This window comes from Lepus europaeus, chromosome 12 (genome assembly GCF_033115175.1).
Source record: "Lepus europaeus isolate LE1 chromosome 12, mLepTim1.pri, whole genome shotgun sequence".
NCBI classification, from domain to species: domain Eukaryota; kingdom Metazoa; phylum Chordata; class Mammalia; order Lagomorpha; family Leporidae; genus Lepus; species Lepus europaeus.
Genome location: NC_084838.1, coordinates 92,353,650 through 92,366,837, shown reverse-complemented (window position 1 = coordinate 92,366,837; position 13,188 = coordinate 92,353,650). Strand labels below are relative to the sequence as shown.

Below are 13,188 nucleotides of genomic sequence, written 5' to 3'. Positions count from 1 at the left end.
TTGGACGCCCGCAACGGATGCTGGGAGACGTTGGAGGGCAACTTGAGCATGCCGGGTACCCGGCGTTCCTAGAGGGCGTGCGCATGCGTGCCGAGCGCGCGCCAAAGCATGCAGCAAAGCCAGGAGCGCAGGGAGGCAGTGTGTGGTCTGCGCTGCTTTTTGAGTTTCTTCCCAGACCAGAGGAATCCTGGGATCGCCGTGGCCGTCCCTCCGTAACTAGCGCAGCTGAAACGACCCCTGATGGTTTGGAAGAGGGCAGTCGTCCGCCCAGGCACGCGCACCCCAGGGCTGCACCCTAGAGCGGGGTCTCCTGCACTGGGGTCAGCGCCTGCAGCCTCTCCGGGCTGCAGGTCTCTGAGGCTTGTCCGCGCCTCCCCAAAACGCTGCCTCCTTTCTTCCCAGGCCGCCTGGGTTCCGTGGAAGAACAGTCTGGCCAAGAACGTTAGACCTGGGAACCCTGAGGGACTCAGGCTCCTGGCTCCGTTCTTAGAGTTTGTCCTCTGGTATTTACTGTCCTTGGGGAATTTATATGATACAGGGAATTTTAAATAAACAGTGATTCACAAATGCGTTCGTTGAAAATTTCTTACCTCCCAAATCATGACAATTTGAACCATATAAAGTAAAAAATACCATGTAGTATAGGGGTAATTTTACAGCAAAGACACACGCATTCCTTAAGTTCCTGAGTACAAAACGTGGCCTCATCTACTCTACCTCCAATATAAAGTTATTGTTTGAACACCATGTAAGGTGCCCCTGATAAAAATACAAGTCTTTGAGAAGCCTCTTAAACTTGTTCGTTTTTAAAGTCACACTCCTAGGTGACACCTTTTTTTTTTTTTTTTTTTTTTTTTTTTTGGCAGTCACCATTATCTTCCTTGAATTGCTCCCTTATAATCTTCCGAACATCTTGGTAGACCTGTTTCCGGTGCTTGCATCAAGAATAAAGGCACTTGAATATATGGGTGTTCCTGCTGCAGAGGACTGAGGCTCCTGCTCCTGGCTTATTCTCCAGCTGACTTCAATTCCAGGACTAGGCCAAGAAGCAGCTGGGAGATGGGGGCTTGGAGTTTGCAATTCTTTCCAGGTCTCACCTGTGGATTGCTGACCCCAACAACTTTAGCAATCACCTGTGGTCGCCCAGAGCACACATCAGCAGAATTCTGGAAGAAGAGCTAGTTATCAAACCCAATTATTCCAATAAACAAAGGGGACCTTTTAAATGCTAGACTTAATGCCATCCCCCAGAGTCCTTAGAATACTTCTTCAAGACAGCTCGCTTACAAACCAAAAAAGTAACCACACAAGTAATAGAGATATGCATTCTGCACACCTGTAAAATTAACTGTTTCTCGGAAACTAAATGAAAACAAAACCAACACTCCTATCTCTATAATTTTAGATAAAAATGTACACATCATAAAAATTTCCTGTGGAAGGGAAATAGTGACCAGGATACTTTGTTGGGAGGAAGCCCCATCCCTAAATATTCCATTCCACTTTTGAAATACAAAAACTTTTTGCACGTTACAATACTCAATGAAAAGCATTAAAAGGAGAAACAGCATACATTTCACAACAAACGCTGTCAGTACCATATAACATTGGGGAGGGGTTTCAGAGTTAGTCTGTAAGCTTTAATATCAGTCCTTGATGGCCAGAGGCGTTCCAACAAAGGGGATCAGAAGTCAGACTTTCCTTGGAAATGCAGATCTCAGCAGTGGACAGTACTTGGGGATGCAAGACTGCTTCCCTCAGGATGAAGTGCACACACTGCAACTGTCACGGATCCGCTGATACCTTGTTTTCAGACACTTGGTCTTCTCTTCTCCCTAAGCAAGCCTGTACTGATCACTTCATGTGTTCTGAAATTTGATGAGAAAGTACTTCACTGAATGTAGCTAAGAGCCTACCTCCACAGGTGGGAAGCAGGGTGGCCTAGGAACCAAGAGTAGGTATATCGATATGGAACAGATGTTAAGGAGGAACCAAGTACAGTCGGTGTGCTGGAAATCAGAGAATACTTTAACACTGCCTGAGGAGCTCACATCAGCTGTTCTGCCGCAGCTCAACTTCAAGAGAACTTGAGATTCTGCCCTACCTGCAAGAGCCTCAGAATGTCTCCCCACCCCCACCCAGGCTGCTCTCCTGCCACCCCTCCCCCACCAGAGAAACCTGAGCCCCACATTCCATTCCTGTTACCTTTAAACTTGCCCCAGCTGCTGCAGTTGGACCCTGAGCGGCCAGCTCACTGCTGGGTCCTGAACTTGCTTCTCTCATTGAGGAGGCTGTGCTGAGTGTCCAAGCCTGCGGGATAGCTTCAGAAGGAGGTAAGTCTGTAGGGGTGGGGCTGTTTAACCAGATTCCCTGCCACTACTCTGATACTTGGGAACTCACATGTGACACATCCCCTGGGGACAGCTGACTGGATTGAAGTAGAAGAAAGAGACAACCCTGGATGTCCACAAGGACATCGTACCTGGGGAGGCTGTGGAAGCCTATGTTGAACGGATGCTGTTGACTGGGGAGACTACTGGCCACATACAGGTGGATCAAGATGCCCCATGGGAAGTGTACTGATGAGTAGAAGAGACGGGAGCAAATGGATTCATTCTCTGTAAACCAGGAGAGGGGCACAGGTCACTTCAGTCTGAGGGGTGTAGTGCGAGGATGGTTGGGGATGAGGTGGAGGCAGAGAGAGGCTCAGGGTATAGCTGAGCCCACCCTTTCAGTCACAGGGAGCCTGCCCTGGAAAGGGCTCAGAGGGTGTAGACAGGGGTATCCTAGGTATTAGGATGCTGAGATGAAATGGGCTTAGCCATGAAAATGATCAGTTGGGATCCTTCCCTTTTACCCACTCTTCCTTGAGTGAGGCTGGAAATTACCCCAACCTCCACCGCCCAGGTCCTCCCAGCTCTCTGCTTCCTGCCCAGTAGTGGTTTCTCTCACTCCGGGAAAGTTGTTTTTTTTCTGGATTCTGCAAGGACAGGAATGGCAATTAACATCAGCCAACAGAGGGCTGGGGTTTCCCCTAAGTGGTCTGCATTGTTCCTCCTGTAGTGGAAACACAAGTCTTTCAATCAAATCATCCTGCATCTCATGGTGGCCTCTGCCCAGACTTTCCATAAAGATGAAGGCAGTGCACGAATTCCAGTCTGTACTTCACAGACAGGTTCAGCTGGGCAGAGTGGTTGGATTTCCACAGGAAGTTGCAGTGCATGCTGTTTTCCACCTTTATTTTCATAAAGCTTATTTATTTGAGTAGCAGAGTGACAGAGGAGGGGAGACAGTGGAGACTTGACAAGCAATGGAAGAGGGAGAGAGGGAGAAAAAAGAGAGGGAGAGAGGACAAAGCAGAGAGGAAGAGCAGAGAGAGAAATAGAGAGGGAGAGGGGAGGAAGGGAGGGAGATATTGACATCTTCCATCCACTGTTGACTCCCCCAGTGCCTGAAATAATCAGAGCTGGGCAAGGTCAAAGCCAGGAACCCAGAACACTGCCAGAGTCTCCAACAAGGGACAGGAATTCATGCACTGTGTCTTCATCTTCTGCCTCCCTTCTCACGTCAGCAAGAAGTGGGATCAGAAGTACAGTTTGCCAGGACGAGAACAAGCTCCAATACGGGATGTGGACATGCCAAGTTGCAGCTTAACTCACTGTGCCAAAAAACCACACCTGTTTTTATATTAAAGGAAGGAGAGTAGCAGTTAGGAAGATTACGTTCAATGTGAGGACACGGGTCCTGATCCTTAGACACATGTGCACGGTGCCTGTTGTCATTTACTGGGCTCTATGTGGTTCCTGGACAGACGTGTCCCAGTACATATTGTCCCCCCAACTCCCAGACTCAAGCCTACTCCTCAAGCCTTCGCTTTCATCACTAAAAGCATAAAGAATGACCCCAGAGAGGCACCATTTCCCTCAACCAATTCTGACCTGACCCTTTAGAAACTATGAAATCCTGGACACCTCCCCAGACACCCCTACCAGTCACCACCCTGTGGACTTTCTAAGCCTATGCAGCCATCACTGATTGTCCAAGGACATGATCTCAAGGGACCAACATCGTCCTAGCAGTCCTGTTCTTGGGGAACACAGCTTCTAGCGTGGCCAGAGGGACCACCAGGCCCTGCAACCAGGGGCGGCCAATATATGCTCCCTGTGGTTTCAACAGGGCCCTCTTAAGAGGAGTACCACTGCTGGCAGGATGATGTTACCCTCAGAGATGACAAGGTTACCCTCATGAATCACAAGGCCATGGAAGGGAGAGATTTCCTCCCAGACCTTTGACCTTCTTGTGCTAGGGTTCAAGGAAAGGGTTCCACTAAGAAGTGTCAGTGAAAGAAGCCTAAGGTGGGGTCTGGGCTTGGTGTTGTGAACCAGCTGGCTTTACCTAGGCTGGGTGGGCACGTGGCACCACAGCTGTATAAGTCCCCTGGCCAGCTGTGGAGTACTGAGGGGCCCAGTACCACTAGGGAGGCAATGCTGATCCAGGTGTGGGAGACACCTATAGAACTGGGAGTCACCCTGGGTGACTCTAGGGGCAATAAAAGCTCAGTGTTCCATCCTGGCAGAGATGGGTACTTGAGAATTGGTATTCGAGAAGGGTATTGAGAATTGGTTCCCCATTTCCGTTCACCCCCTCCTTTGTCTCCACAGCATCTCCAGGGCTGGGAACAGCCATGATCCCGCACCCAGGCACCTCCACGAGTCTCTTCACTCTGCTGCCCTTTCCCCAACCTACTCATGGCCCCGCACCCCAGCCACCCTGGGGGCAGCCCCCTCCACCCCTCCTGAATGCAGCATTCCCTCCAGGCAGCCGCCTCATACTACCTGCTGCTATCCCCAGGATGCCCACGGTGGCAGGAGATGGTGGCTGCGGCCCAAATGGGGCTGGGAACGTTCACATCATATTCCAGTTCAGGACAGGAGGGCAGCCGGTGCAGCCCCCCTACTCTCAGACCTTGGTCTACAACCAAACCTGTATCAGCCTGAATGCCCCAGGAGGCCTCTGTGGGCCAGGGCAGAACCCTGCTTCCATAGCGGTGCCTGTGTCTTCCCTGCAGGCAACAGTGCCTGCACCTACCATGGTGGGAACCCAGGCCAGTCAGGGGCGCTGGCCTCCGGGCCGCCCTCCTTCAGCTCCACCACCAGCTGCCCAGCTGGCCCCGATGGTCTTCCCAGTGAACAACGGGCCACCATCACAAGGGGCTGACAGGGAGCACATCCTGCCTACTCCCAAGGCCCAAGCCTCACCAGACGACCCCTGCAACTCCACCAGCGTCTACGAGAACTTCCGACGCTGGCAGCACTTCAAGGCCCTGGCCCGGAGGCTCCTTCCCCAGAGCCCTGACACAGAAGCTCTGTCCTGCTTCCTCATGTGAGTGCCCATGCCCAGGGCCTGGGGCAGTGCATTGGGAGGATCATGGGGTGGGCAACGCAGACTAAAAGGGCTCCCAAAGGAAGACCCTGAAGGCAATCGAGAGATCACATGCAGTTCCATTGTCAGCCATGATACCTCATGCTGCCTGTGACACGATTCCAGGGCCTTTTCCCAATGGATCTTAGCTATCCTGTGATAACATTTACACTTCCACAATTTCCAGGGTAACCCTTACAGAACACTCAAGGTCAGAGCGGGTCCTGGGATCACAGGAGCCACCACTGGGGTTTGAGTCTGAGTCCACACAGCAATCCCTGTCCACCACCGGCATCATACACAGAGGGTCACAGACCTCAGGGACTTGACGTGAGGGCTGATAAGGAGGGAAGTCTTATACACAGCCCAACCCTCACTCTTCCCGGGACTTCCAGGAAGACAGCTGGTGGTGGGAACCCACCCAGGGCCATGCTGGGGCCCCAGCACAAGGGTTTCTCCTGGGCCAGCACTGACATCACAGCCCAGAGCCCTCACAGAGAGGAGACACTCGCACCTGTTCCCAGGGAGCTGAGAAGGTCACTGCAGCGAACCTGCTGAGCTTGGCACAGGCCAGGCACACACTCTGTCTCACGAAATGACTGCGGTCAGTGCCGTCATGAGGAAAAGGCAATGAGGTGAAGAACACAGCCACAGCCCAAACACCATGGTCCAGGCTGTGACTGGACTCTGAGCCCCTAAGGCAAGAACGCAGGCCGCTGTCCGGGGCTGCTGGGGACCAAACCAGAGGGAACCTTCCCCGCAGTGGCACACTCCCCTTTCTTGACCACTCGGGCTCCGGTTCCTCTGTGTCTACCACCATCACGACAGACACAGCCACCTTCCACTGAGCAGGGCACTGCGTCCATGTCGCAGCCACCTCTGACCTCCCGGCCACATCATCACTCAGCCTGCAGCTGAAAGGAGTCTCCACGCCTTGGTGTTGACGTCTCCATCTCCCTGCAGCTCTGAACACTCAGTATTTCCCAGAAGGCACATCACCCCCAACTCAGTCCCCATGCAGAGCCTGGTCCCCTAATCAGAGCACAGCCTGCGTGGCTCCCATCCTTCTCCCTACTCACAGGAGCTCTGAGGTCCCAACTCCAGTACAGCCTCTGGCCAGCAACTATAAAGCAGGTTACACGCTCAGCCCTGGGGCCAGGAGCCCGCACCAGAGCCCTGGCATTCAGGTCAGGTCATTCTGTGCACTCACAAGGCCACACACTGGACAGTTCCAGCCACAGATGTTCAGGTGTCACGTCTGGAGGCTGGAAGACTGAGCACAGCACAGGGGCTGGATTCAGGTTCCAGGGAGGCTGCTCTTCCTGCCTGAGACAGGACCTTCCCACTGTCTCATCTGAGTCTCAGAGCTATGGCGTGTCTTGCTGCTCCTCTAGGACACCAGTACTATCACGGGAGCTGCAGCCTTAGGGCCTCACTTAACCCGAACTGCACCACAGACACCACCTCAGACCCCATCACACTGAGGATTAGGCCTTGCACACATGTGTTTAGGGGATGCCAGCATCCAATTCATGCTGCACAGTGACACTGAAGCCGCACTAGGGAGACAGAGAGGCCAACACAGCCCTGGGAGTGGGTATCCCCCAGAGGAGAGGTGGCCAGGAGCCTAGAGAGCCCGCACTGGAGGAGGACACGACAGGGACAGAGGGAAGGGGAGGCCGCAGCAGGGTAGTCAGACCCGAGCTCAGGCGGCAGGGTGGGCTCGTGCGTTTTTACTGACTCTGGGGAATTAATTCCAGCCCTGTGCTGCGGACCCTGGCCCAGAGGAGGCCCACCATGCCGCTGGAGGAGGGCCTGCAGTTTGCCTTGCATGAATGGCAGCACAAGAGCAACTTCGACCGCATGATCTTCTACGAGATGGCAGAAAAGTGAGTTGGGAGTCCTAGTCCCAGGGTTGTGTGGTGGAGGAGGCTGGGGAGAGGCTGGGCCTGAGGGGCTGGACATGTCAGCACACATACACAGAGGGCCGCTTCCTGGAACAGGCCCTCCATAGGCCCTGCTCTCCCAGGATACTGCCCCACCGCCTGGATATAGGGTTCTATGTGCTCTCCTCCCCGGGAGTCCTCCCCATCTGTGTCTGAAGCTACCGATGCTCTGATGGTCAAGGTTGAGGTGGAGCAGCCAGGGCAGCCCTTGTGGTGTCCTCCCACCACGAGGACTCTGCACATGGCACAACCTCCATCAGAGCGTCTGCCTCACACCCTAGAGAGGGGAGCTGTGGACAGATGTGTTGTCACAGTGAAGCGCCATCCCAGAATGTGCTGCAGCCCAGAGTGTTCTCGGGGGTCTGGTGTCTCAGACGCAGGGCCCTGGCTGCATTTCTGCAGGTTTATGCAGTGTGATAAGTTTAAACACACAGCACTCAGAGGCAATGCCCACCTCTCAGCCAGGCCTCCCATCCTCCTGCCTGCCCCTGGACCCTAATCTCCTGCTCCCCCTACAAGGATCACAGTCTCAGGCTCAGGATCTTTGATTCTGAACTGGGACCCCAAACAGCTTGTGATAAATGTCCTTTGGAGCAGCCTCTGGAGTCAGCCCTACTTGTGGCTCTGTGTGGGGCCAGAGAAGGCATGCAAGGGGTCAGATCTGCTGTGCCTTTGTTAACTGGGCCTGTAGGGGATCAGAGACACACGTCACATGCCCGTGCAGGGCAGACAGAGCACTGTTCCCAGAATGTTTTGTCCCTCTGGGACTGACCAGATGTGGGCCTTGCTGAGCCCAAGGGACATGTGCATGTGTCTGCCACCAGCTGCTGCCAGATCGCTTGTCAGGGCATGGGCCCCTCACGTTTGGCCTGTTCCCCCACTCGCAGGTTCATGGAGTTTGAGGAAGAGGAGGAGATGCAGATTCAGAAGCTGGGGTGGATGAAGGGGAAATCATGCCAGCCCCCACCGGTCTCACCACCGCTGCTTCCTCAAGGGCCCCCAGCCCCTGTGGCTGTCCAGCAGCCAGGTACAGTCTCCCATGTTCCAACAAGTCCGTGGCAAAGGCCAAGGCAACCCCAGGATCCGTTGTCCCCTCATCTGCACCTTTTCCTTCAGGAGCAACATGTGTTCCTTTGTGCAGAATGTCCCACGGACAGCCCAGGGGCCCACATGCTTTGGGCCATCACCTGGGGATTTTTCGTGCCACAGTCATAGAGCCCCTCATCCCTTAGCTTCCCAAGAAGCCAGCAAACGCTGACCAGGATGGGGTCTGGAGATAAGAACATGGAGTGTTGGTGACAGGTGTTCCACCTCTCGGCCCCATCTCCTCTCTCGGATGCTGTTGTCAGGTTCGCCTGGCCCAGCAAGACCACTCATGTCCCCCAACAACTGTCCACCCCACTGCGCCTGACATGACACTGGGGCCCCTGTACTCACACCATGTTCCCCATCCACAGGGTGTGCCCCCAGGATGGCCAACTCCAAGGCCCTGCCTGCCTGTCCAGTGCCACCCAGACACCAGGGGCCTCAGGACAAGACACCCAAGGAGATCCCACCAGAAGCCGTGAAGGAGTACATGGAAATCATGGACACGTTGCTGGGGCCAACACCCTTGTCCTGGGAGCCTCCCGATGGCCACCCAGAAGAGGACAGAGATGAAGGTTTCCTGGAGAGTGAGGGGTCATACCCGGACCCGGAAATGCTGTCCTACATTGACCATCTATGCTCCCAAGTGGATTTTGTCACCAAGGTGGGCTGGGATGCGGCACTGGGATGCAAGATCCAAAAATGGACCCTGCCAGGCCCTTAAGCCAAATGCAAGTTCTTCACCACTGCCTTTGTGTTCCTGAGTGAATGAGTGAGTGAGTGAGTGAGTGAGTAGTGAGTGAAGCTGACTGCCCACTGATTTACACCCCCAGTGTGAACAGTGATGGGGCCGTCATTGCTTTCTGGTTCTGTTCAAGGTCCCATCATCTCAGATGCTTCATGCAAGGATGATCACGGACATCTTGCATCTTTTCTAGGCGGAGGCCATCGTTCACCCCAGATTCCTGGAAGAGCTGCTTTCCCCAGATCCACAGCTGGACCTCACGGCCCTGTCCAAGGAGCTGGAGAAGGAGGAAGGGCTGACTGCTGGCCAGGTAAAGGACATAAGGTGGTCAGCAGGTAGAGCAGGGACAGCATGTAGACAGGGCAGGGAGGTGTGCCAGGAAACCAGGGCTGGGAGCTTCATGTAGACAGGGCAGGGAGGGGCACCAGGAAACCAGGGCTGGGGGCTTCATGTAGACAGGGCAGGGAGGGGCACCAGAAAACCAGAGCTGGGGGCTTCATGTAGACAGGGAGGGAGGGGCACCAGGAAATCAGGGCTGGAGGCCATCATGTAGACAGGGCAGGGAGGGGCACCAGGAAACCGGGGTTTGGGGGACAGCAGGTAGAGGCACCTAGGTAGACTGGTGGTCGAAGGAGGGAGCCCAGCATGGCAGACCCAGATCATTTTGTCTCCCCCTACTCTGCTGGGGAGGAATGACTTCTTGAGGAGCTGCTTCAGGTGGGGTGCAGGTGCTCACATGTGTTAAGGAGACAGAAGAGCCAGTTTCAGGTTAGGGTACAGGGCTAGAATGAGGCCCATGTGGGTGGATCAGAGCCCCCTCACACCGATGGAACCAGCCCAGAGACTCGGGCCTTTCTGCCTCCTCCTGGGTACCTGCTGTGCACCCCCTGGCCTCCCTTGCACCTGGCACAGCCACTAAGGGCCTGTTTCCTCTGCAGGTGACGGCGAAGCACTTCTCCTTGAAAGAGGATGGGGCCATGGGGGCCACCCCCAGTCGTGGTGTGCCCCTACTGAACCCCAGCAATTCTGAATCTGGACCCCAACAAAGTGCAGAGAGTGACCACCAGGGCCCCCGCCTTGGGGCCAGAGCTGAGTGCTTCTCCGGGTCGATGTCTTCCCAAGACCTGCAGAGACATGCTGTCCCAGACACCCCCCTGTGCAGGCCTGGGGTTAATGCTGTGTTTAGTGGACATCGGGAGTGTCCCTCACTGGGGGCCACCGAAGATGCCAGGAGTTTCAGAGGAGAACCCTCTGTTGGGGGCCCGCACACACCATTGGACATCTCCAGTGAGAATGAGGAGGAACTTCCCAGTCTCTCCTTCCTCCTGGCCTCCCAGCACCACCTGCTGCCCTTGGGCTTTGGGCAGAGCGAGGCCTCTGCCACAGACCTCCCCTGCCTTGGAGCTGGGAATTCTTGCAGTGCACCAAAACCACTGTCTACCCACGGAAGGGATCCTAGGGGTCCCCTCCCACATGCTGCAAAGTCCAGGAAGCAAGCTCTCCAGGGAGGCCTGGACCCTGCAAAAAAGAAGCCCTGCCCAGTGCCTTACCTCAGGGCTTCTGGAGGGCAGGCCCAGGCTCTGGGCTCTGTGGGAAACTCCCAGGCTCAGAAGAGGAAATGTGACCACTTGGTCACCAGGAGGAGGAAGAAGCATCATTCAGCCCACTAGGTGGCACTAGGGCTCTGGGGGCAGCTCCTCTAGGTGCAGCCTGAAGCACATGGACCCTTACTCTGCCCTGCACCCAAAGTGCTGACCCTGCTGTTCCTCACCACAAGAGGGCGACTGTAGGACCCCCGGGTGGAGGGACCTGGGGCCAGAGTGGGGAATCATCCCTTTGGGACTTTGTGTAAATAAAGGAAGTTACATTGGAAACAGTCTCTGCTCTGCTGCCCTCTGTCCTGGTGTCAGCGGGGTGAGGGCGGTGAGACAAGACAGATGGAGATGCCTGCTCGTGGCTGCACAGGGGCCTGCCCGAGGTCTCCCTCCTGCATGCTGTCTCAAGAGGGAAGGCTGGGAAGCTGCATGGAAGGCCAGGCGGTGCTTCTGCTCCTGCAGGCAGGCCAGGGCTTTATCGCGAGCGCGGGGTCTAGGGAACTCTGTCTCAGCCTGAGGTGCCGGCACATTCTAGGAGTGTGTTTCCACATTTTCTGCCTTCTATGTTTTATATTGCTCTGGCTCACTTAGCCTGATGAAAGGGATAACAGAACTATCAGGGGTGGGCTGACACGTCTCCATGAGAAGGTATCCATGAGTCCTGAGGCCGACATCCCTCAGGTCCTGTCTTGGCAACTTTGCTGGGTTCTAACCAGCCTAGGACCTATCAGGTTCTTGATAAGGAATCCACATACTCAGATCAACCTTAAAAATTAGGGTCTCCGAGGGGTTCAGAAATGGTGATAAAGATGAGATGTATCCTATCCTCAGCTGTTTAAGAGCCCTTGGTGAAGACAGTGGGAGGCAGCCAAGAGCCATCATCAAGTTCTATCTGGCCATGCTAGGTATGGTTGGTCTGCCCAGTCGTGAGCCTCCTGTGGAGTGACCTCAGGGCCAGCCCTGCTCCATCCTGATTCTCCTGCACTGAAGCATGAGGGTGTGGCCAGGCTGACTATCAGTGATCAGCGCTCTTCATGTGCTGTCTTGCATCTCGAATGCATAGGATCACAAGTCAGGTACAAATGCTGGCTCTGGGCTCATTGTACACTGCGAAGCCTGGGTGCTTTCCCTGGCATCTTGAATCATCTTCTCAACCATCTGCACACAGGACACAGGACCTTGTCTTCTCAGAATCTCCTGTTTCTAGGAGGCAATGATGGCGGGTGCCATGGGGTCCTGTGGTTCCACAGCCAGTGTTGCACTTGACTTGCTCCATACAGGTAGACAAGGAACTGAGCTTTGGAGACAGAACCTCTGGGCCAGACACCAGTTTGTTCGGTTTCCATCTTGCCCCTCTGAGGCAGATCCCTGATGATCACAGGAGAACAATGCACTTCACCCTGCTCAGCTAAACTCTTAGGAAAATATTGGTAAAGTTCCCCACATCAAAACCAAAAATGAGTCTTTCAGGAATCCCAGAAGGGCAGAGGCATGGGGGAAAGGACCATACACGTATAGCAATCTAACTTTATAAAGCAATATGATTCAAAGGGATGGGGTTTTTAGTACACACAAAAATTAACCTGCAATCGATCACAGATTTAAATGTGAAACTGTGAAACTTTTAGGCAGTAACACTGGTGGAAATAACTGAATTTTAGTGCTTGGTGAAGATTTTCAGGTATGATAACAAAATCTATATTTATAAAAGATATAAAATCAATAATTGGTATTGATCAAAATTCAAATACTGTCCTTTGTGAAAGACCCTAATGAAAGGACAAAAATGAATGGGCTTGGAGAAACTATTTGCAAGCCACATACCTGACATGTCTTTTATCTGGAATAAAGAACTTTGAAAATTCAACAGCAAAAATAAAAACAGTTCAACTAGAAAACAGGCAGGAAACATTGAGAAATGTTTTATGTTTTGCACCAACACGAATGCAACTGGAAACCATTATATTTAGTGAAATACGCCAGTCTCAAAAAGACAAATACCATCTGTTCTCCTTGATCTGTGGTAACTAATAGAGTACCTAAAAGGTAATCTATAGGAGTGAAATTGACACTTCATGATGTGGTGACTTTGAACGGCCCTTGTCTTCACTGTTGAGGAACAATGCTTTTTGTTAGTTTTTTCTTTTATATTTTTCTTTTGTTGAACTCTTTACTTAGTGTAAGATTAATCTTGAGTATAAAGTTAACTGAAAATAGATCTTTGTAAAAAATAATAATGGAGGCCGGCGCCGTGGCTCAACAGGCTAATCCTCCGCCTTGCGGCGCCGGCACACCGGGTTCTAGTCCCGGTCGGGGCACCGATCCTGTCCCGGTTGCCCCTCTTCCAGGCCAGCTCTCTGCTGTGGCCAGGGAGTGCAGTGGAGGATGGCCCAAG

The 13,188-nt window shown here is 53.6% G+C and overlaps 1 protein-coding gene across 1 annotated transcript; it reads left to right on the top strand.

Annotated features, from left to right (window-relative positions):
* Positions 1-4,684: 4,684 nt before the first annotated feature.
* LOC133771061 (NUT family member 2G-like) lies at positions 4,685-10,868 on the top strand. Its single transcript, XM_062206789.1, has 6 exons — positions 4,685-5,382; positions 7,182-7,310; positions 8,255-8,394; positions 8,825-9,117; positions 9,392-9,508; positions 10,137-10,868. The coding sequence occupies exons 1-6, from the start codon at positions 4,685-4,687 to the stop codon at positions 10,866-10,868; spliced, it is 2,109 nt and encodes a 702-aa protein (XP_062062773.1).
* The last annotated feature ends 2,320 nt before the right edge of the window (positions 10,869-13,188 follow it).